The 21,746-nt window shown below is 36.4% G+C and overlaps 1 protein-coding gene across 1 annotated transcript in view; it reads right to left on the reverse strand.

Annotated features, from left to right (window-relative positions):
• Positions 1 to 630: 630 nt before the first annotated feature.
• Positions 631 to 21,746, reverse strand: part of LOC129233198 (collagen alpha-1(I) chain-like) — a 77,593-nt gene continuing 56,477 nt past the window's right edge. Inside the window, exons 5-6 of the mRNA XM_054867260.1 lie at positions 21,212 to 21,302; positions 631 to 892 (exon numbers count right to left, since the gene is read on the reverse strand). Of these exons, the coding sequence (XP_054723235.1) occupies positions 631 to 892; positions 21,212 to 21,302 (353 nt within the window). The remainder of the gene's footprint in view (positions 893 to 21,211; positions 21,303 to 21,746) is intronic.

Consider the following 21,746-nt stretch of genomic DNA (forward strand, 5'->3'; position numbering starts at 1 on the left):
ATAGACGCCCGAAATATCCATTTCGAAGTTTTCCTAGTTAATTACAACGCGTTTTCTCGTGACGTCTGTATGTACGTATGTGTGTGTGTATGTATGTCGGATAACTCAAGAACGGTATGTCCTAGAAAGTTGAAATTTGGTACGTAGACTCTTATAGGGGTCTAGTTGTGCACCTGTTTTTTTTTTTTTTTGGTTGCAATCGGGTGCTTCTAAAGGGGTCTTTTGCACCTTTTTGGGGGGAATTCATTGTTAATTTCGAGGCAAACTCAAGTGGTGTTATAATTTGGCGGACAAATTTCTTTTTGTCGCCAAGTTTTGTCGCCAACTTGGTGACAAATTTGGCGATTTTTTTATTATTTTTTATTTTTAAGTCTGGTTTTAATGCGGCCATTGTTGGTGATATTTAGAGAGTTAGAGAGAGAATCACGTTAAAATTGCAATAATAGGGAAATAACATTAAATTGGTGTAAAAGGAAGTCATGTGATGCACACGTCAGCTCGTTGAAATTGTTGTTTTGTAGAATGTAAAAATGCGCCGTGATGTACCAATAACGGGAAAATACCTTCACAGCTTTTGCCTTACCTTTTCCCCATAGAGAAGTTCCAATGTCTCTTCGTGAAAAACCGCGCTCAGCCCCACACCCAAGGGGGCCCTTCCCGCCCCCGCCCGGTGCAGGCGCGGCCGCGGCACGCGTAACCTCCACCACATCCACCGCCAAAAGCACCCCCGTTACACGCATAACCGCCAGCTCCAGCAGGACCATAGCCTCCATAACCACCATCGAAACGGCGGACTCTCGAGTGTGTAGGTATGGGAAAGGGTCGATCACCACCAGTTTTTTCACCGCCTTCTCCTGCATCTATCCCCCTTGATGCCATCATTGGCGGGAACCTGAAAAACAAATAAAAATGATGTCATCGAAGAAGATATCACTGATTGTCAGCCCAGGTTTGGTTGTCATCCATGGATTCTGTGGACTGTTGCCTCCAGATCCCAAGATTTAGAGTCCTTAATAACATATGCAGTAAAAACCCGTTACAAAAAGAATAGAAATACAGTGAAACATCCGTTGCCAGGACCTTGTTGAGTGTATGGATTATTGAAATGGGAATCTCTGCTCATAGGTATCTGCAATCCTGATCATATGTCTGCAGTTTGTATTCGCGAGCAGATAATAATTAGATTGTTCAATGCTGAAACTTGTTCTGGAAAGGGGATCGTTACGCTGTTTTTGATGAACCTTGACGAAAAAACTACTTTAAAATAGGATAACGGCACCAGTAACATACAGGGTCCATTATGAAAGTAATGAGCATAATGTTATTGTGACGCGACGATAGATGGCAGCACGGTAAAACCGGCTGGGAAATGTGGTGCGGGAAATACCCTTTCAATGCATCCAGCCGTCAGTTGCTTTCGAGCAGTGTGAGCGGAGATAAGTGCCTCCGCTTGAAGTATGTTTTCAACTTTTGTAACATAACGCAATGGAGCGTTCGCTTGAATAAGGATACGCCATAAAGTTTTGCGTGAGGTTTGGAAAAAATGCAACTGAAACATTCCAGATGCTGCAAGAAGCCTTCAAGGACGATTGCATTTCAAGATCACAGTCTGGGAAGTGGCACAAGGCATTCAAAGAGAGCCAGGAGAAGGTCGCCGACGAACCCCGTTATGGATGTCCCTCACCACCTTACAGTCCCTACTTAGTTTCATGTGACTTCTTTTTGTTTCCGCGACTCAAGAGAGAGAGAGAGAGAAGAAAGGAAAACATTGGGGAACCTTGGGAAACATCCAACACCATGTTACAACGTTCCGGAGAGGCATTCCCTTGGAAGAGTTTCAGGGTGCCTTTCAGGCGTCGCAAACACGTCTCCGCAAGTGTTTTGATGCAGGAGGAATGTAATTTTGAAGAATATTGAACATTTGTACAAATTACGATCAATAAATATATTTTGCCAGTAAATGCTCATTACTTTCATAATGACAGTCGTAAGTTTGCATTTAAATAATTGGAATTTTAGGTGGGTAAACTGATGTTGTTGCTACCCATGAATACGATGCAACCATCTATTGTTATCAGAGTGAATTTTATGAGCCAGTTGGTATTTACAAGACAGTGGTGGAAGGTCACCACGAGGTCTGCCGGTGTTTCATGTTCATTTCAATCTAATAAGGTTTTAGACCTAAAAATAAAGAACTTTTGCACATTTTGAAGAGAAAAGGGGAATTCTGTCCATGACTCATCCTGGGGTATCGTCAGAATTGTCGGTGTCTGTTACTGAGGGTCGGAACTTTTTTCGAAATTGTGTAAATAAAAATAGATTTAATTAAGTCAGAGGATCCAGAAGCAGCAAACGTTAGATGAAGTGTAGTTGCATGAGGGATAAATAGTTTTAAAAGTTTAAGGTATCCGACTAGGTTCGGAGCAGTTTTTTTTTAAACACTATTATGAAATAATATTAATGCTTTTTTAGAAGCAGAATGATCTTAAAACATGCATTTTGCTTAAAAATAAATCATAATATCAATAATTTTTTTTAAATGGGTGATTTTTTTGACAAAAATGACTGAAAGTTACCATTTAGGAGAAACACTGTATTAATAAAAATTAACTAGCTATAAACAATTTGCTTAGATTTTTTCACATGTATAAATATTACACATGAAACAGACCGCAGGTTAAGAAATATTTCAAGAATTTTAAGGTTTATGACAAATTACGTGACTTTATCCAGAAATTTCTCAAAAATTTGTTACCTTTTTTCGGTAAAAAATCTATAAATCAAAAAATATTTCGTCATTTACATAATCTGTGGTCTATTCCACTCACAAGTACTTACAAGACAGGCATGCCAAATTTCATGCTTGAGTACTGAATAGAATTTGCAAAATTATGTTTTCCGTAGCCTGTATCGAGAAATAATTGCATTCTTCAAAAAACGTAAGTAAATATTCGACTTAACACGCGTTATACTGCAGATGCTTAGTATATAAATAGATTTAATTAAGTCAGAGGATCCAGAAGCAGCAAACGTTAGATGAAATGTAGTTGTATGAGAGAAAAATAGTTTTGAAAGTCGAAGTCCTCAGAACATTGAGTTAACCTGATAGCAATGTCTTGAGCATGTCTGTTGCTGGTATTGTTACCCTACCACATCAAAACCAAAACGGGCTAAGCGTGTACTGAAGTTATCATCGGGTTCTGGATCATTTGCTAATGAAAATCTTTAGAAGATATTAGATATAATGTTAGAAAAAAAAAAAGAAAAGAAAAAGTAATTTGAATATTGTCATCTTGAATTCAAATTATGTTTTTCGCAATCACGAGTGTGTTTGTATGTGTGTGTGTGGGGGGTATGTGTATGTGTGTAGGCATGTGTGTTTGTGTCTATGTGCAGTCATGAGTGTGTGGGTAGTTGTGTGTATGAGTGTTTGTGTGCGTGGGGGCGGGGTATGTGTATGTGTGTGTAAGCATATGTGTTTGTGTCTGTGTGCAGGCATGAATGTGTGGGCAGTTGTGTGTATTTGTGTGTATGTGTAGGTGTCTGTATGCATGCGTGTGTGTATGTGTTTGTGTATGTGTGTGTATGTGTTTGTGTGTGCGTGTGTGTAGGTGCGTGTATGTATGCGTGTGTGTGTAGGATATGGACGCAACCTGGAGACGGTTTTCGCTAGAGGAGCAGCATCGTGAGGCCGGGTGGTGCTGGCAGAGGGTGGCGCCGCGCCGGTGGGAAAAATGATAGCACGCCAAAAACAGTCAAATGAAAGCAATAAGCAATCGTGATTGCTCAAAAAAAAACCCGTACCACTCTTCGAGATTGAGGCAGAAAATATGATGGTGAAAGCAGTAGACGGAAAAGTAATGAGTATTACCACGATTTTTGTTTGCAAGCAGAAAAATTGAAAACTTTTGGGCATGCTTTTCTGTAGCAGATATCATACTCTACCAAGAGAAGTAGGAAAAATGCTCCGGATATAGAAACAGCTTTTGTTAGTCACACTACAATGCTGGTAAAAAAAATTGCATCACCCGCGCCGCAAAGGAGAGGAATATCATCCCGACTGCATTCAACGCACCAGTCAAGCATCCCGTATCCCAGATGATTGTATTTCTGATCAAGGAGTGGGTGGTGGACTTCTCTTTGTGCAAGGAACAGTAAACGCTCTGGTGTACATTGGCATTTTGGAGGAGAAATTGCTTCCTACTGTCCGGGATCACTTTATTTCAGTTCCAAACGTCATTTTCCAGGATGATTCTGGTCCGTGCCATAGGGCAAAACTGGCAAGTAACAACTCAAAAACCTTCATCCTGCCATTAGACTTAAATTGACATGGGGTTAAGTAATTTTTTTCCTCTAAACTCACACGCAGGTTCAGAAATGGAAAAATGAGCATGGGGTCAGCCGTTTGCCTTGGCCCGGAAACAGCCCCGATCTAAGTAAACAATGATCGGATTCCTGATGTTAAATGTTTATTTCATAAGTTTTGCAGAATTTCACATACATTCATCGTAGACATTTTTAGACGTACTATGGCGATGTTATGGAGAGAAAAGGTATAAAGGACTCCGCGGAAAATTGTAGAAGTTGAAGCCTTAAAACGCAATTATAGGCCATATTTAATGACGTTGCAATAATTGATAGAACTCTGGGATTCTCAACGATCTTTTTTTTTTTTTTAAATAGATAGAAATTAATTTTTCCTCTCCCCTCCAATTTTTCGAAATTTAATATCCAAAAACGCAATTGTTTACAGCTTTGAAGATTCTTACGAAAAAGAGGGATTGTGGAGCTCATCCCTGGAATTTTTTTCAAAACTAAAGTCTTTAAAACTTAAGCAATATTCTATGATATTGGGAGGAGAGGTTTAGAGGGCATTCCACTAAAATTTTTCGTAACTCCTGTTTGAAAAACCTAATTTTTGTAATAATAAAGGAAAGCGGTTTGGAGGAACTTACCCAAATATTTTCTGAAATTGAAGTCTAAAAAAACGCGATTCTAAGACCATATTTGGTATTATTAGGGCCGGCGATCTTTCTAAATTGTAGCTCCAAAAACATAATTTTAGATTTTCGAACGCAGTTTCAAGCGATGTTGTTATGTACTCGGGAGTTTTCCCTTTTAATTTTGCGAAATTGAAGATCTGGAAACTTTTTTTTTTTGTCTTATGGTATTTTTGTACATTTCAGAAAACACAACTACTTACCATAGGGACAGCAAGGGAAAATTGAGTGGGAAAATGTCAATTAACACCATCCAAAACCTTGAAAATTATGGGAAATAAACATCCGATTGGAAATTCGATATGAATTACAAGATCGCAGCTTATCCGTTGAAATGATGATCACTCATCAGTCATCACTTATTTTGAAGACACAAGATCTTTCGAAAAATTAGCAAACGATTGAAGGTTGGAAAACAAAAAGTAGAGATATATCATTTTACGTCATATATAGAAGTTATTTGCTTTAGAACAGGCTTTGGAACTTCTTGAATTCTGTAAAAATGTTACTGTTGTTTACATAGGTTTTGTATGTACCTCTAAATATTGCAGAAAAGCGACGGCCTGATCATCAAAAAGGGACTCTAACCGAAAAGAAAAGTGTTTTGAAACTGCAGACTGATCACTTTTTAGTAAACCCTTCAAACTCGAAACAACGTCCGTATCAGCTAAAAAAACTGCTAAAAAAATTCGTAACTGATCATAAAAAATATTATTTAGGACTTGTATAGACTGTTTTAATCTATTTCACACGTACCAAAATGCTTGAGGAAAAACCAAATGCGCAGTAGTCGATTGTACCTTCGTCCTATATGTAGGACACAGCTTGTAAAGAGTAAAGCAATACATTTTCGATATTTTCGTAATTTTTTAGTGTATTTTTGAGTTATCTTTATTCCGTTATAGTTATTTTTATCAAAAGTATTACATTTTTCATAACGTGATAAAATATGCGTTAAAGTTGAATTAAATAAAAAAAATAGTGTCAGAGTCAAACTATAAATCATCTGATTATACAAAAAGATACCGAATCTTTATCCGCGATCACTTTAATAACACTTTTTGTTAATTATCTGCGACTAAGTTAGCGTATTTTGTGCATAAATTGCACGTACCGTAAAGTGTAGCGAACAAAAATTTAATATTAATTAAAGACATTCAATGTTACACGATCATATAATAAGGATATTTTTTTCCATCTTTCGCTCTACCAAAAAGTCAAAACATTTGCGAAATTATTTTGGCAATTTTTTTTGAAAAGAATAAAAAATGTATCGCATCAGTGAAAATATTATATTACCACCAATGCACGAAGAACATGGTGTCTGACGGTTTTTTAAAACTTAACTTATAAATAAACTAGTATGTTGTGGCCATCACGAAACTTTCTTCTATATCCTTCTTATAATTCTGATCCCTCCCCATGCTTAACGAGGAAGCAATATTCCCAACGAAAACAAAATGACACATGCAAAAACTTGATGACCATCCCAATTCCTGATTTATCTCAAAAGCAAAGCAAAGAATGAAAATTGAAAATTATTTTAAAAGCCTTGCTTAAAATAATTACAAACATTTATCTGTTAACAGACACAAGATGGCAACAGTTAAAAATTTTAAATCATTGAGATAATATTTCGGATCATTTCCATGCAATTATTAGCACGAGCTGAACGCAGACGACAGTCTGTTACGATTTATCTTTCTTATTGTTGCAATTAAAAAGCTATTTTTATTCACACAAATAAAAAAAAAATCAGCCCACCATGGAGCGATTGGCGCCAAAATTAAACCAACGCCTGTTTACATATGGATTCATATTTATTCCAAATTTCATCCAGAACGTAGCATTACTTCTTGAGATATGGCACTCACAATGGAAAAAAAAGAACGTTCGATTGAGCCACCCCTTTTTCAGCTGTTGACACCAAAATAGAATCATTTCTTATACCCTCTAAGGGCTACTTGTCGATAAATTTTTGTTTGATTATGTTCATTATTTATTGAGATACAGCAGTCACAATTGACGGCAAAAAACGTTCTATAGCTCAACCCCCGTTTGAGCTATTGACACCAAAATTGAATCAGGATCTGTACCTGTTAGGGACAACATATGGACCAAATTTTGTATGATTCCGCCAGTTACTTCCTTGGGAATAGCAGTCACGCAAAACTCAAAAAACGTCCCATTGCTCCACCCCCCTTGGAGGAATTCACGCCAAAAACCAATGGGCACAAGTTCACATAGGGGCACATATGTATACCAAATTTCGTTCGATTTCATGCGGTAGTTTTTGCTGTAGAGCAGCCACAAAAAACTGGCCACACACAGACGTGACACACACACATACACACACACACATACACACACACACACACATACACACACACATACACACACACAGACAGACAGACATTTTCCAAAAATAGTCGAAATGGACTCAGCACACCTCAAAACGTTCAAATCCGTCACAATTCGAAATTCGAAAATTTGCACGAATCCAATACTTTCTTCTATATATTAGATATACAATAGAAGAAAGTAAAAATAGTGAAAAACAAGAAAAAAAATCCTATTGGATAAGAAAGATAATTAAATATAGGAATTTTCAAATCTTAAGACTTTAATTTTTTTTCATGAGAGGGAAAACTTTTTTTTATTAGGGAAAAAGTCGGGAACTTTTATACGAAAAGCGACAAGTAGGCTAACGGCACCCGTAACAGACATGCTTAAGACATCGCTGTCATATTAACTCCATTTTCGGATTTAATGTAGTTAAACTTTAAAACTATTTTTGTCTCATGCAACTACATCCCATCCAACGTTTGGCTGCTTCTGGATCCTCTGAATGAGTTGATTCAATTTTGGTTTGTTCAATTTTGAAAAAAAAGGTCAGACCTCCTCTAAACATCCAATCTCATTCGAAAGAACTTTTTTACTTTCTTCTATATCTAATATATAGAAGAAAGTATTGGATTCGTGCAAATTTTCGAATTTCGACGGATTCGAACGTTTTGAGGTGTGCTGAGTCCATTTCGACTATTTTTGGAAAATGTCTGTCTGTGTGTGTGTGTGTGTCACGTCTGTGTGGGACCAGTTTTTTGTGGCCGCTCTACAGCAAAAACTACCGCATGAAATCGAACGAAATTTGGTACACATATGTACCCCTATGTAAACTTGTGCCCATTTATTATTGGCGTGAATTTCTCCAAGGGGGGTGGAGCAATGGGACGTTTTTTGAGTTACGCGTGCTTGCTATTGCTACACACACCGAGGAATTTGACCATACCCAGTAACAGATAGGATGAGGAAAGGAAGAATAATGGACAAAATTCTCTTTTTCTCTTCAAAATGTGCAACATTTCTTTGTTTTTAGCATCCTTATTATCAGCAAGTTACCGCCCTATAGCCAGGGCTAAGGCAGAAGTACATGAAATACACCGCCAGCTCAGTCATTTCCCGCCGAGGACTACAGTTTCGTGCTTATTAGCACTCATCAGCCCGGCATTGGACTAACTGAGCTGGAGGTGGAAAACCTCTTAAGGAAGCCAAGAGTGCCAAACAAACTAGTAGCTACTGTTTGACCACGGATTGTATGTAATTTGACAATGTGCCAAGTAAAGACGATCCCATCTGAATGAATCCGGCAGGGGAGAAGGGAAAATAACAATGGGATTTTGATGCACGCGTTTTATAATGCCACTAGTGCCTAATTCATTTATTGCATTTTCCAAGTTGAAAAGAGTGGAGTCAGAGCTTCTATGGAAACAACAGAAAGAAAAGAAAATGTTTTCATTTCGTCAGGAAATGTAAAATCAAAATGGTAAGCTCAAAACTTTGTTGTGAATAAATAAATCAATTAACTTTTGCAGTGAGAATATAGATCGAATATACTTTAGATTTAAAAAATGTTGGTATGAGCAAGTTTTCATTTTTACAAACCTAAGGCTAAATAATAGAGATGCAAAAGTGCATATCTGCAACAAACCAACTAACATCCCTATAAACTAATAGATATGTCCATTTCCGTCTATAAACCGGATATTAGCCTTTCCATGTAATCGATGGTCAGACAGTAATGTAGAGTTAGCGCTGACCAGACGAGAGACCGAAGCAATGGTTCGGTGCAACTCGAAGATTGAAGGCAAGGCATGGTATATTCAGTAAATTACCTCCCGTTAGCCAGGGCTAAAGCAGAAATGTGCTAATTCTACATTAGCAACCAGTTTGTTTCGCACTCTTGGCTTTCATATGAGGTTTTCCACCTCCAGCTCAGTCACTTTCCTATGCCGGGCTGATGAGTGCTAATAAGCACGAAACTGCAGTCCTCGGCTGGAATGACTGAGCTGGCGGTGTATTTCATATAAATCCTTATTAGATTGAAATGAGCATGGAACACCAGCTGACCACGTGGTGTCTGCTCATAACCTTCCACCACTGTCTAGTAAATACAAACTGGCACACGAAATTCCCTCTGATAACACTAGATGGTTGCCCCGTATTCGTGGACCACAGCAACATCAGTTCTGCCTGCATAAAATTTTTATTACAGTCCAACCTCCATATATCGAACTTCCACATATCGAAATTTTCTATATATCGAAATCCCAGCAAATTTCCATGTCCATTACATAGAAAAATTGTTTCTATATGTCGAAAAACTCTTTATATATCGATTTTTTTTTTCGAGACACTAGTAGATTTTTTTTCCACTTTAGACTGTTTATCTCATCTTTACTAATAATAAAGCTGAAAGTCTCTCTGTCCGGAGGATGTCTGTAGGATGTCTGTGACGCGCATAGCGCCTAGACCGTTCGGCCGATTTTCAGGAAATTTGGCACAAAGTTAGTTTGTAGCATGGGGGTGTGCACCTCGAAGCGATTTTTTGAAAATTCGATGTGGTTCTTTTTCTATTCAAGTTTTAAGAACAAAACTATCATAAGATGGACGAGTAAATTACGAAATTATCATAACGTGGAACCCTAACACGGGCACAAGTCAATTGGCGAGATACGAAATTATCATAACGTGGAACAGTAACATGGGTACAAGCCAACTGGCGAGAAAATTCACCATACATTATTTGTAAATATACAGGGGAACCAAAAGACCTTTTAATTTTTCTATTACGGGCAAAGCCGTGTGGGTACCACTAGTGAAAAATAAAGGTTAAGGGAGAAAATTATGTTCACTAAAGGTTGTGCTACGAAACTCATAAGGAATCTGGGGTTGAGGGGTGTGTAGATAGGTCTTTGTTTCGTTCTGGAGTTCTTAAATTCCCTCAAGCTTATTTCAAATATCTTAGTTGCAAGCAGTACTACAGTAAAATCAGTTTCAAGTTATCCCTATTGCCTGTCGATCATCATTCCTAGTCTTTTTAGCTTAAGTGAAAATCATTCAAGTTAAGTTGATTGATTTTTTACTTTTCTCTCGATTACTTTCTCAAAACGAAAATCCCCTAACGTTGCGAATCAAGTTGAATTGCCGAAGAATAAAGATGTATGAAGGCGCAAAAATGTAATTTCTGCTATTTTTTTAAATTAATAACTTTTATTTAATGCTCGTATAAATTAGAAACTACACTGAAATTAGCTTTAACTTTAATGTTTTAAGAAATCGTAAGATATAAAAATCTTCCGTGCGTACGTTTGTCACCACAAGGCTTTTAAACGGCTGCACCGATTTGGATCAAATTTTTTGTGTGTCATTAAGTTGTGGCAAGCATGGTTTCGAAGCGCGATGGATCGAATCGGAAACGTTTTTGTTAATTAATTAATTAATTTAAACATTGGATGGTTATATCTCCCAAGTGGCAAATATTTATTTTAACCTATTGTTGAGCGAGAACTCAAATAAATATTTAACCCGTTGCCAAAGGGTAATAAGAAAGCCAGTTCTGCTTTTTGTAATGAAATTTCCTACTGTGATACGTCAACTGAGAACAGATAAAACGTAGAGAGAGAGAGTGAAACCTTCATTTCTCTCTCATAAAAACAACGATTTTAGGTCCCGTGATATATTTTAAAGTAAAGTACTGGAAGGTTCACGCAAAACGTGTGTTCTGTCGTCGTATTTGAACCATGTGACCGGATCAGTGCTTTAGGTTTTCCTAACCAAATTATCAGAAAGTACCGTACCTAGTAACATTTCTTTCTCGGCTGAAATCCATCTGAGTTTTGGCACCAATGTCAAGACTACTTTAAGGATTATCTATTTAATCAGTACATTATTGAAGGAAAAGATGATTGAATTTAAAGACGAAACAAATTTTTATTTTCGTCCAGATAAATTACAACAGGGTATTTCTGGGGGATATTTCGATAATTGGGAATCTGGCGATCTTTCTTCATTGGCGTCAATTTTTGGCTCCAGCGCTTGCGCGAGAGGTATTTTTTTTTGCAAATCGAAACAAAGAGATCAGAAACATCTATTCACATAGGGTTACTATGAATCAGCAGGGTTACCAAAATAAAATTATTTACGCCAAAAGTGAGACGACCGCGCCAGATTCCCAATTATCGAAATATCCCCTATTTCTGTATACAAAAGATCAGTTAAGTGGAAGATCTTTATTTTTTGGTGGAAAGAACAAATTAGGCAATATATGAAGTTTAAAAAGTTTTCGTTCAAAAGATCGGACCGCTAATCGATAGGAGTTGGCTTCGCTCACTGATCGGCTGGATTACAGTAACGTGGTGGCTTGGCGACTTTGGCTATAAATAATAGAGGTGCGTGATCATTTGTTTACATTTTGAAGCTACTGTTAATGTAATTCATTGTATTTTTTTTTGTATATTTGGCGAAGTATTTCAAATTGCAAAGAATTGCTTTTCGTTTTGAACGAGTTTTTAGTCATTTTAGTTGAAGAAAGTGTTTATTTTAGTTATTTTAGTTGAAGAAAGTGTTTATTTTGCATCGGGAGGGGGGGGGGAATGAGTGATTTTCGCTTATTCAGAGAATTTAAATCATTTTTTTTAAACGATATCCCTTCTATTGTTTTATTCTTTTTCATATGGGGGATGTTGCAGCGGGATTTCCCGTTTGTTCTAGATGGGTAGTTGGTTTTTTACACTTAATATTTGAAGACGCTTTTTATCGTTTGAGTATGGCTGAAGGAACAAACTATCAAGTATGGGGGAAAAAATAGTTAATAACACAACTGCTCAGTGGGCATTAGATAAATCAAGTTGTAATAAATGTACGTATTCTGATACCAAACAACTTTTCAATTTACAAAGTTTGAACAGAACAAAGTCTGTCGGGTCCTCTAGTTTTTAGGATAAAATAAGATCGTTTCTGTATATCGAAATTTCTATATATCGAATTTTTTTTCCGGCAATTTGCTGCTTCGATATAGGGAGGTCCGGCTGTATTTGAATCCAAACTTATGAATGTCTGTTACTGTATCCATGTCTGTTACTGGTGCTGTAGCCCTACTGCTAAATCAGATAAAACTAAAAAAAGAGAACTCACGTGATGCTGCAGATGAGGAGGAAAACAAGAAATAATTTCATCTTGATGCGGTCCGGTTCTACCCCGTGTGTCCGTGCACCTTCGTTCCTTTATATATACCTAAAAGAAATCATGGCCTGAGGTTAAACGAACGTTATTTTAATGATGTTGCGAAAAGTGTGAAATTAGCATAAGACACAAAGGCAAATGGCTGAACAAACTATGATTCATGATTCGAATAGGGCAGAATAAATTATAGTTAATCAAAGAACCTTCTAGAAGTAAAAATCTGAATTGGAGGGGGCGGGGTGGAATTGTTGTTAATTGCAGCTTTCACAATCAACAGCTTTCACAACATAAGAAAAATATGCGCTGGCACGCAAAAGATGGTTTTTAGTTGGAGCTATCTCTGTATATTAAAAGAAAAAGCAATATCAAAGAAATTGTGAAATTCTTTCTGTGGAGAGCCTGCGCAGTGTTGCCAGATGGTCAAATCCAGATTTCCCCAATTCCCTTCCAACTTTTCCCCAAAAAGCGATGTTCTATATCAAAATTCCCCAAATTCAAAAATTATTTTTACACTAATATTTTCATTAAAGGAATCGACTTCCTCTGATATTTTTGTCTCTTAAAAATTTTTTTTTCTCCCCAAATAACCAAATTTTCTTAAGAAATTCCCCAACTTTTCTTTTCTTCCCATTCTCGCTTTTTTTTGTTTTCTTTATCTTTTTTTATCTTTACTAATAATAAAGCTGAAAATCTCTCTGTCGGGATGTCTGTGACGCGCATAGCACCTAGACCGTTCGACCGATTTTCATGAAATTTGGCAAAAAATTGGTTTGTAGCAAGGGGGTGTGCACCTTTAAGCGATTTTTCGAAAATTCGATTTTGTTCTTTTTCTATTCCAATTTTAAGAACATTTTCCCGAGCAAAATTATCATAAGATGGACGACTAAATTACCAAGTTTTCATAATGTGGAACCGTAACGTGGGCAAGCCAATTGGCGAGAAATTCATCATGCATTATTTGTAAATATACAGGGGAACCAAAAGACCTTTTAATTTTCTACTACGGGCAAAGCCGTGGGGGTGCCACTAGTCATAAATACGAGCGCCTGACCGAGAGATAAGAAATTACCAAATATTTTTTTTTTTCTACTCGCATTTACTACACTGCTTCTGTATGTACATTTAAACTATGATTTTTGTATGTATTTATCCAAGAGCATTCTTAATCACACTTATTTCTGATTCACGTATCAACTAGTTACTCACGCAGAACTATTATTTCGTAGCATAATATTCCACATAACGCAAAATGCGAATTCCATAAAGTTAACCAAAGCTAAACCAATGCTCTTTTTTCCAAACAATGTAACTACCAGACGTGAAGACCAGAATTTTAATTCGAAATTTTTTTTCCCCGAGGGTTTTTCCCCAGCTTTTCCCCAAGAAAATTTTTTTTTCCTCATAGAATTCCCCTCAAAACCCATTTCCCTAAAATTTCCCCAGAGAGCACGAGATTTCCCCAAAATAGGGAAATTTCCCCCAATCTGGCAACACTGAGCCTGCGTCCTTACAGCCTTGTCATTTTGTACAAAATTACTTCAAGCCCCGGGTTTAGCATTCGGAATTTTATTTTTTTTAATTTCGGAAAATGCTAAAATTTCACATAAACTGCCTATTGAAAGGAAATTTTCCCACACCTCTTAACATCCAATCTCATTCGAAAGAACTTTTTTCTGCATCAGATTGATCTTGTTTCAATTTTCTCAATTAAGTAGAAAGACATATATCTGTACCTTAGAGTCAGAAGAATGTTCGTCACATAATGATAATTTTTCAGGAGAGGGGAAAAACTTTTTTCTGGCGCATGCACAGAATGAGACGCGCGCTCTTTTAACCCTGCTAAAAATTGAAAAGGATTAAAAAAAAAAAAATTAATTTAGACATCTTGAATTCAAATTATGTTTTTCGCAATCACGAGTGTGTGTGTGTAGGCGTGTGTGTTTATGTGTGTGGGGGTATGTGTGTTTGTGTGTCGGGGAGTATGTTATGTGTGTAGGCATGTGTGTTTGTGTCTGCGTGCTGGCATAAGTGTGTGGGTAGTTGTGTGTATGAATGTGTATGTATGTGGGGGGTATGTGTATGTGTGTGTAGGCATATGTGTTTGTGTCTGTGTGCAGGCATGAGTGTGTGGGTAGTTGTGTGTATGAATGTGTGTGTATGTGGGGGGTATGTGTATGTAGGCATATGTGTTTGTGTCTGTGTGCAGGCATGAATGTGTGGGTAGTTGTGTGTATGTGTGTGTGTGTATGTTTTTGTGTGTGTGTGTATGTGCGGGTGTCTGTATGTATGCATGAATGTGTGAGTAGTTGTGTGTATGTGTGTAGGTGTATGTGTGTGTGTGCGTGCGTGTGTGCAGTTGTGTATGTATGCGCGTGTGTGCCGTGACATGGATGCAACCTGGAGACGGCTTTCGCAATGGGAGCAGCATCGTGAGGATCCGGTCGACGGCGATGCTGCAGAGGGTGTTGGTGGGAAAATAAAATCAAAGGACATCAAAACAGTCAAGTGAGAACAATAACCAATCGTGATTGCTCAAAAAAAAAAAAAAAAAAGAATTCCGCTCACATGGCTTGATGCAGAATATGATTCTACATGTTATACACTAATAAATGGAAAATCGCAATTTTTGGACTTACTGTCTGACCCCGAAATGTATGGAAAGGCAAACATCAGGTTTAATAGTGGAAATGGACGTATCTATTGATTTTTAGGGATGTCAGCGGGGGGTTTGCAGATGTATGTTAGCCGCTAAATTAAGCAGAGTATCATTCATTCGAGTGGAACACTCGCATCAGATTTTTATTTTTCTCCCTCATTCATATAGACTCGTCTCAACTCATAGAGTAAAGAAAATACTTAGAGAGGCCCCGCTATACAAAGAAATTAAAGCCGGAAGTTGTATCCCAAGATCCTTAGCTTCCTGCTAAATATCTTGAGATACATTTTGATTCAAAACATTCTATTACCGAGTCTCAATTGGTTGTTAGTTTAAACTTAGATATTGTTGCAAGTTTTTGAAATTGCATCACAACATGAATTAAAATGTAAACCAATCAGCCAGCTACATTATTTGGTCCCTTCGTGAGATTGGTGAAAACCATTCTCGTAAAGCGACCATGTTATCACAACCCCTCCCATTATTGCACCACTGTATCCCATAATTCCGGCTTCAAGTTCATCTCCTTTTTACCATTCGGCACTCCAGAGCTTGAATACGCTACCTTGCGGTGATTAACAATACTAAAGAAAAAGGTAAAACATTCCATTCCATGTGTTTTCTTTGGGGTAAATTACTGACTTCAGACAGTTTATGGTGTAATGTAATTTCAGATGAATAGAAAAGAAAGCTTCCCACAAACACGATGAAAAGTTTATGTCATTCACTAAGCGTCAAAGCACGTTATAAGTTACGGCATTTGTTTGTTTTACCTTTTTCATCGACATTAGACAGTGGTTGCAGCGCTCCCTATAGTTTATTGGAGTTGTGAATTATGTTCAGTAAAATATTGAATTACAACCTTCTTTCTTGAGTGTTTAATTTTGGAAAAATGTCTTATTTTGCGTTTTAAGCTAAGTAGGGAAACTTCCTTCCTCATTAAAAATATTTCTAAGGCTTTACATGCTAAGTTTTCAAATCTGCCAAAAATATGATATTGACTGTAAAGTATACAGGCGAGCGAGGTGACCTTTTAATATACTACTACGGGCTAAGCCGTGCGGGTACCGCTAGTTTATTGAATAAAGGAGGTTTTCATAACGTATAAACAAGTCTCATTCTTTTCGTCAAAATGAATGTTGGAATCTACTTTACTATTTATCGTCTGTGCAGCATTTTTATTGCTGTCGTAGTTTCTTTTGTGGCAACACTTGGAATTGTTTCGTAAAAAAACAGAGAACGAGTTCTCGGAACAAGTTGAATAAAATGGATTAACTGAAATGTGTTTTTGTTGATTCTTTATTGAAATGCTCAAGCCTGCCGCTATAATTCTTAATCCCGGATGTACTTATTTAGTATTTTACTGAAAAAGGTTCACAAGAAAGAATTCAGCCAACATGGATGAAGAAAACGTGAATTTGGATGGAATTGCAAAGGTGAGCGTAAAAATTCTTCCTCCTTTTTATTAACACGCTTTTATTAGCTTCACCTGTATGTATGTATGTATGTATGTATGTATGTATCTTGTAACGGAATCTTGCAGCTCAAATTTCACCCACTTTCTATGCAATCGGATTCTTTTGAAATTTGGCACGCGACCGCAGACCCGATGACAATGCAATATTCTATAATCAAATTAATTAATTAACTCTTTTAATTGTTAGTTTCCTCCAATTTTAATCAATATTTTGGCATAAATCCAACAATGTGAAAAAGGAAAAATTAAAAAAAAAAAAAAATTCATTACAAAATACTCGCAAAAATTATTTAAAAATATCTACAAAAACCTTTAATTTTTCTGCATCAGACAAAATTTGTTCCAGTGTTCCAAGGCAATTAGAACATGAAATATAATTGTTTTTAACTAATTTCATGCCAAAATTTAGGTGAGCGTTTTAGACCATTGTTGAACAAAACTTTTATTTAAATGCATCTCAAATTTTCAAAGTAATGTAGATATGATTTCCGCACACATACATCGATGACTGAGATGGAATAGCTTTTTTTTTGGGCAAATTTCATGAATATAAAAGATTTTGAACAATGTTGAAATGAATATTTTTTCGTAAAACAAGTTAAACTAAAAAGAAGAAAATAAAATAATAGTTCAAAAATTAAAAAAACACGCTTTCGTAGCAAAATGAACTAAAAAGTGAAAAATAATCTTTGGATGATCAATCACTTAATTTTAATTTAATACAAAAAAGCGTGGGGGGCTTCTTATCAGTTGTCTCGAATTTCTTCCATTTGTCGTCCATGCAAAAATGTAAATAGACAGCACCCCACGCTTTTTTGTATTACATTAAAATTAACTGATTGGTCAACTACTATCATCCAGAGATTATTTTTCACTTTTTAGTTCATTTTGCTACGAAAGCGTGTTTTTTTAGTTTTTAAACTATTATTTTATTTTGATAGAATTGATATGGTTCTTTCAAGTTGAAACGCAATTTAAAATTGCCGGTAATGTAAGTGAAGAAAATGAATTCCATTTTATTCTGTTAGAATCAAAAAGCATTGAAAATATTTACATTGTTGGTTTAAATGGAGTAACGGAATGCACTGATTCAATTTGCGGTTAAACTGAAATCGCTTCAGCAGCAGTTTCATGTGTGTTTCTGTTCATTCCTTGTTGAAATGTTCTTGCTAATATTTCTTATTCCAAAGATTCTTGCTAATACAGTAGGCGCCTCTTAATGTGATCGCAGTTAATGTTATCATTCGCTTAATGTTATCAGAATCACGAAGTCCCGGAACACTTGCATGTTAACACACATTAAAAAAGTCAGATATTGTAATCAGCGTCTTCGTTTATTGTTATCACTTTTTCATAAAATTTCAATTTCCCCCCCGTTTTTGTTCCTCAATTAACAGAAATACAGAGGCAAACCCTGACTAGACTCACTTTCTGTGTAGCATTCTGTGGTTTTCAATAGCAGTTCAAATTTTTTCTAGGAATGAAGCTACAGAAAGTTCGCCCCCAGTGACCACAGACTCCCCCTAAGAAAACTTTCTTTTGCACTTAAAAAAATGCAGTCGCTGGACATGTTGCAGGCATTGATGTAGGACCTCCATTGTTGCCATTACTTTGTGAACTATTAAAGAATTGTGTCGAGATTGAGAACAAAGCGCAGTTAAACTAAAATTTAAACAACAAGCAAAACCATGCTGGAAAAGATAGAAAAGCAGAATGTGCTTTGAAACTGATTTACGAATGTCAGGAAAAATGGTCATATTTTACTTCACCTATTACTATGTGATAAAAAATTGCATAATTTAGTTTTAACTTTTTATAATTCAGATATTTCCATTCTGTTAATTTAGCAATTTATAATTTAAAACTACGCTCAGTTCAGCAAGAATCTACATATTCGGGATATATTAAATGACAAATGTGAAGAGCCCGCATAAGAACGAGTGCGACTTTTGTCGTACTTAAAGGCTCCATTCAAATTCTGAGAACAATGACCCACCCCGTCGGGCATTAAACCACTATCAATGGTGTCATTAAGTTAACGATACAAACTAAATCCTGGAATATTTATACATATAAATTTTGAAAACTCTTCCATGTGCTTCAAAGTTGTGCTTCGGCAAAAACGTGTTGAATTTTCTTTTGATAAACAATCGTATTGTCATATAATTAAATCATCTTATATAATTAAAAACTGAGCGTATGTATCTATGTATGTATCTATGTAAGTATGTATGTCCAAGCTTCTTCTCCCGAACGACAGTGAACTGACCATCGAACCTGGTATCGATGGATTTGTCATCTTCCCGTCTTCATGTTTGGCTATTTAGCATAATCCTCCAATAATAATGAGCGGAGATATCAATTAAAAACTATTAATTATGACACTTAGATTTCGACATAAATCCCTATTTTTCGAAGGCTTTCCTCCATTCAAATTATTTTTCAGTGCTTCATCTCAACTTTCCCCAACAACGCTTTTATTTAAAATGTATAGCGGGGGCATTGAGCTTAACACTAAAAGAGGAGAGCGAACTAATCGGTCCGTTTTTTGCCCAAGCGAGTATGGCAAAAGAATCGCACTTTTAACATTTAAACTCAAGTTTTATCATGTAAAGCCTTTTGCCGTGCATTTTTCAAATCCTTAATATGTTCAAATCGTTGTGGCAAAAAAAGCGGTCTTTTGCCATTAAACAAGATGTTTTATAATACAATTGGTTTTGCCAAACTCGCTCGAAATTCAGACCGTGAGCCTCAGTGTAGAAGAATGGGAAGTTCTCTCTCCTCTTAGTGTTATAGCTCAATGAGCGGGGGTGAAGAAAATCATTGAGATGAAAGATCTGTTGCCATTTTTTTTTCTCGAATATGAACAGGTAAAATTCTTGTTTTTGTTTTGAGGCTTTTCCTGTAATCACAGGGGATTTAAAATGTTTACTTTTTGGGGGTTTTCCGCAATCTGCCGCAAAATTTCACTGACTTTTTTTTTTTTTTTTTTTGGCTCAAGCCTGAGTGTTGAACTTGCGTCACTTGACATAACTTTTATTTTTGAGGTGGACCGTGCAAAGCCGGGCGACGCAGCTAGTCTAGTATTAAATGTCGTTCTTGTCAGTGTTATGGCCACAGTGAATATGTAGTTCTATCAAGAATCGGCAAACATCGACTTCAACATCGTGGACATGGCTGCTTCAGAATTACGAACTACGGGATTTGCATTAATTTCTAACGTTTAGTAATCCTTCTTCATTTCTCATTCTTTCTACATGGGCCAGAATATCCACAAGGCTTAAAAAAATAATTTCAAAATATAGAATAAAAAAATCGCATACAAACAAAAATTACTAGGCTTATTAGCATCTTATACGCTACGGCATGCATTTATTTTACCTTTTTCATCCGCCATTAGACGGTGGCTGCAGTGCCCCGTAAGATTACTTTAATTGCGAATTATTTAACACTCATTATTTTTGATTTGACTGTAAATCAGAATTTTCGAAGTTTTTACCACTATCTTTTAAGTGAAACATTAAAAGCCTTTTAAAAAGTAACTACGATAGTAGTAATGATTATTAAAAAAAAAAAAAAAACTATTGAAAAATACTTGAATTTTTTATGCATAGTATGACAATAAGTGAATATACCACCCTTTCTACTGCGAAGTTTCTATCCAAAAGTGCCCTATTAATTGAACTGAAGATCACTTTGTCTTATTTTATTTTTTGTTATGGGAGAAACACCAAAATATAAACTTTGCACATTCCAAATCGAATTTCATTTCCATCTGCATCAAAACTCTAGCTTGCACTATCTTTTCCACAATAATTTCAGCTTGATTCCAGTAAGTTTTATTACTAACTATTGGTACCCGCACTGCTTTGCCCGTAATAGAAAAATTGAAAGGTCTTTTGGTTCGCCTGTATATTTACAAATAATGTGTGGTGAATTTTCTCGACAATTGGCTTGTACCCATGTTCCGGTTCCACGTTATGATAATTTCGTATTTCGCCAATTGGCTTGTGCCCATGTTACGGTTCCACGTTATGATAGTTTCGTAACTTGCTCGTCCATCTTATGATAATTTTGTTCTTAAAATTAGAATAAAAAAGAACCACATCCGATTTTCGAAAAATCGCTTCAAAGTGCACACCCCCATGCTACAAACTAACTTTGTGTCAAATTTCATGAAAATCGGCCGAACGGTCTAGGCGTTATGCGCGTCACAGAGATTCTGATAGACAGAGATCCGGACAGAGATCCTGACAGACAGAGAGACTTTCAGCTTCATCATTAGTAAAGAAGATAATATTTTTTTTAAGTCTCTTGATCTATGTTGACGAAATAAATTCTGCTACTGAGTCTCCTGGAAGTTCAATCGAAGTCCTCAAATCGCGGTTTTAGACGCCCAACCCCGAAGCTGCACTCGTAGCAGTTGAAAGCACTGCATTTTAGGAATTAGATTTTGAGAGTGACTTAAACATTTTGGCTCTGTGTTATTACCATTGCATGAGCAAATAAACAGATACATAGTACAGAAAATCAATTTATTAATTTGAAAAATAGAACATAGTGGAAGGGGTGTCCTTGGGGAGCGCGGCTGGAAGCACCTGCTGGTGTCCTTGAAGGCATCGGGGTTCTGGAAAGCTGCTAAGACCAACTATCGAAGAATGAGTGGAAAAGAATGAATCATGCGTTCCTGAAATAAAAGCATTTTCTACCAAAAAGTTAACATAGAGGTGGTTTTTCTTAAATTTGCTTAAAGTAAAGGAATGTGAGGCAAAATGAAATTGCTAAAATAACTTACTTTCTTCAAAATGAACAAATTGGAAATTAGTGTTAAAATTAAGGTACTTAAAGAAAGACCAATGTATTTTACAAAAAAAAAAAAAAAAAAACTTGCATTGAAACATTATTTTTAATTTTTAGCAGTAAATTCGTAACTTAAAAAAAAATATGTTTTTTTTACGGGATAACTAGTGGTACCCGCACGGCTTTGCCCGTAATAGAGAAATTAAAAGGTCTTTTGGTTCGCCTGTATATTTACAAATAATGTGTGGTGAATTTTCTCGCCAATTGGCTTTTACCCATCTTACGCTTCCAC

Source organism: Uloborus diversus, unplaced genomic scaffold (assembly GCF_026930045.1).
Source record: "Uloborus diversus isolate 005 unplaced genomic scaffold, Udiv.v.3.1 scaffold_241, whole genome shotgun sequence".
In the NCBI taxonomy this organism is placed as follows: domain Eukaryota; kingdom Metazoa; phylum Arthropoda; class Arachnida; order Araneae; family Uloboridae; genus Uloborus; species Uloborus diversus.